The 500-nt window shown below is 54.2% G+C and overlaps 1 protein-coding gene across 1 annotated transcript in view; it reads right to left on the bottom strand.

Annotated features, from left to right (window-relative positions):
- LOC135803049 (uncharacterized) overlaps window positions 1-500 on the bottom strand; it is a gene marked incomplete at its 3' end in the record, with an annotated part of 1,847 nt that overhangs the window by 645 nt on the left and 702 nt on the right. The window contains exons 2-3 of the mRNA XM_065316673.1: window positions 450-468; window positions 11-382 (exon numbers count right to left, since the gene is read on the bottom strand). Of these exons, the coding sequence (XP_065172745.1) occupies window positions 11-382; window positions 450-468 (391 nt within the window). The remainder of the gene's footprint in view (window positions 1-10; window positions 383-449; window positions 469-500) is intronic.

Raw genomic sequence — 500 nt, 5'->3', positions numbered from 1 at the left:
GCGCATGAACCGTTGAAAACGACACGGAGCTTCGTGGTTATGCTGCTTTCCTTCAGGACCCCGTGGTGCGGCAGGTGGTAGACAACATCGGGCTCTGGAAGGCTTGATGAGACCGGAACAAGGTGTTGTAGGCTTTCATACTCCCCCAGAAAGTTGGTGTATGCCTGCTTGAAGTCGGGGTTCAATCGAAACTTCCTCTGCAGACAGTACAGCATCCGCAGGGCCTTGAGTTTCGAGTCGCCGAGTTGACTCGGAGGTGATTTGAACGGTAGCCGAACTATGTAGCGGCCGTCTTTGTCCCTTGAGTGTGTGGTGCGGAAATGGCTCTCACATTCCTCTTCGGCTTCGGTAAGTTTTGAGTTTGAGGAGTTAGGTACTTCATCTAGAGTCCAAAAACGTTGCAGGCTTGCGTCCAAGTCGAGGTCGACTTTGAGGTGGAGCGTGTGTACCGTGGCGGCCGGGTTGGAACTGCCGGAGGGTCCGGAGACTATCCATCCGAA

The sequence above is a fragment of the Atheta coriaria genome, unplaced genomic scaffold (assembly GCF_025399875.1).
Source record: "Atheta coriaria isolate IRGN ID8LTWV9N9 unplaced genomic scaffold, Caltech_Dcor_3.1 scaffold542_size3066, whole genome shotgun sequence".
In the NCBI taxonomy this organism is placed as follows: Eukaryota; Metazoa; Arthropoda; class Insecta; order Coleoptera; family Staphylinidae; genus Dalotia; species Dalotia coriaria.
This window is presented reverse-complemented; position numbering and strand designations above follow the sequence as displayed.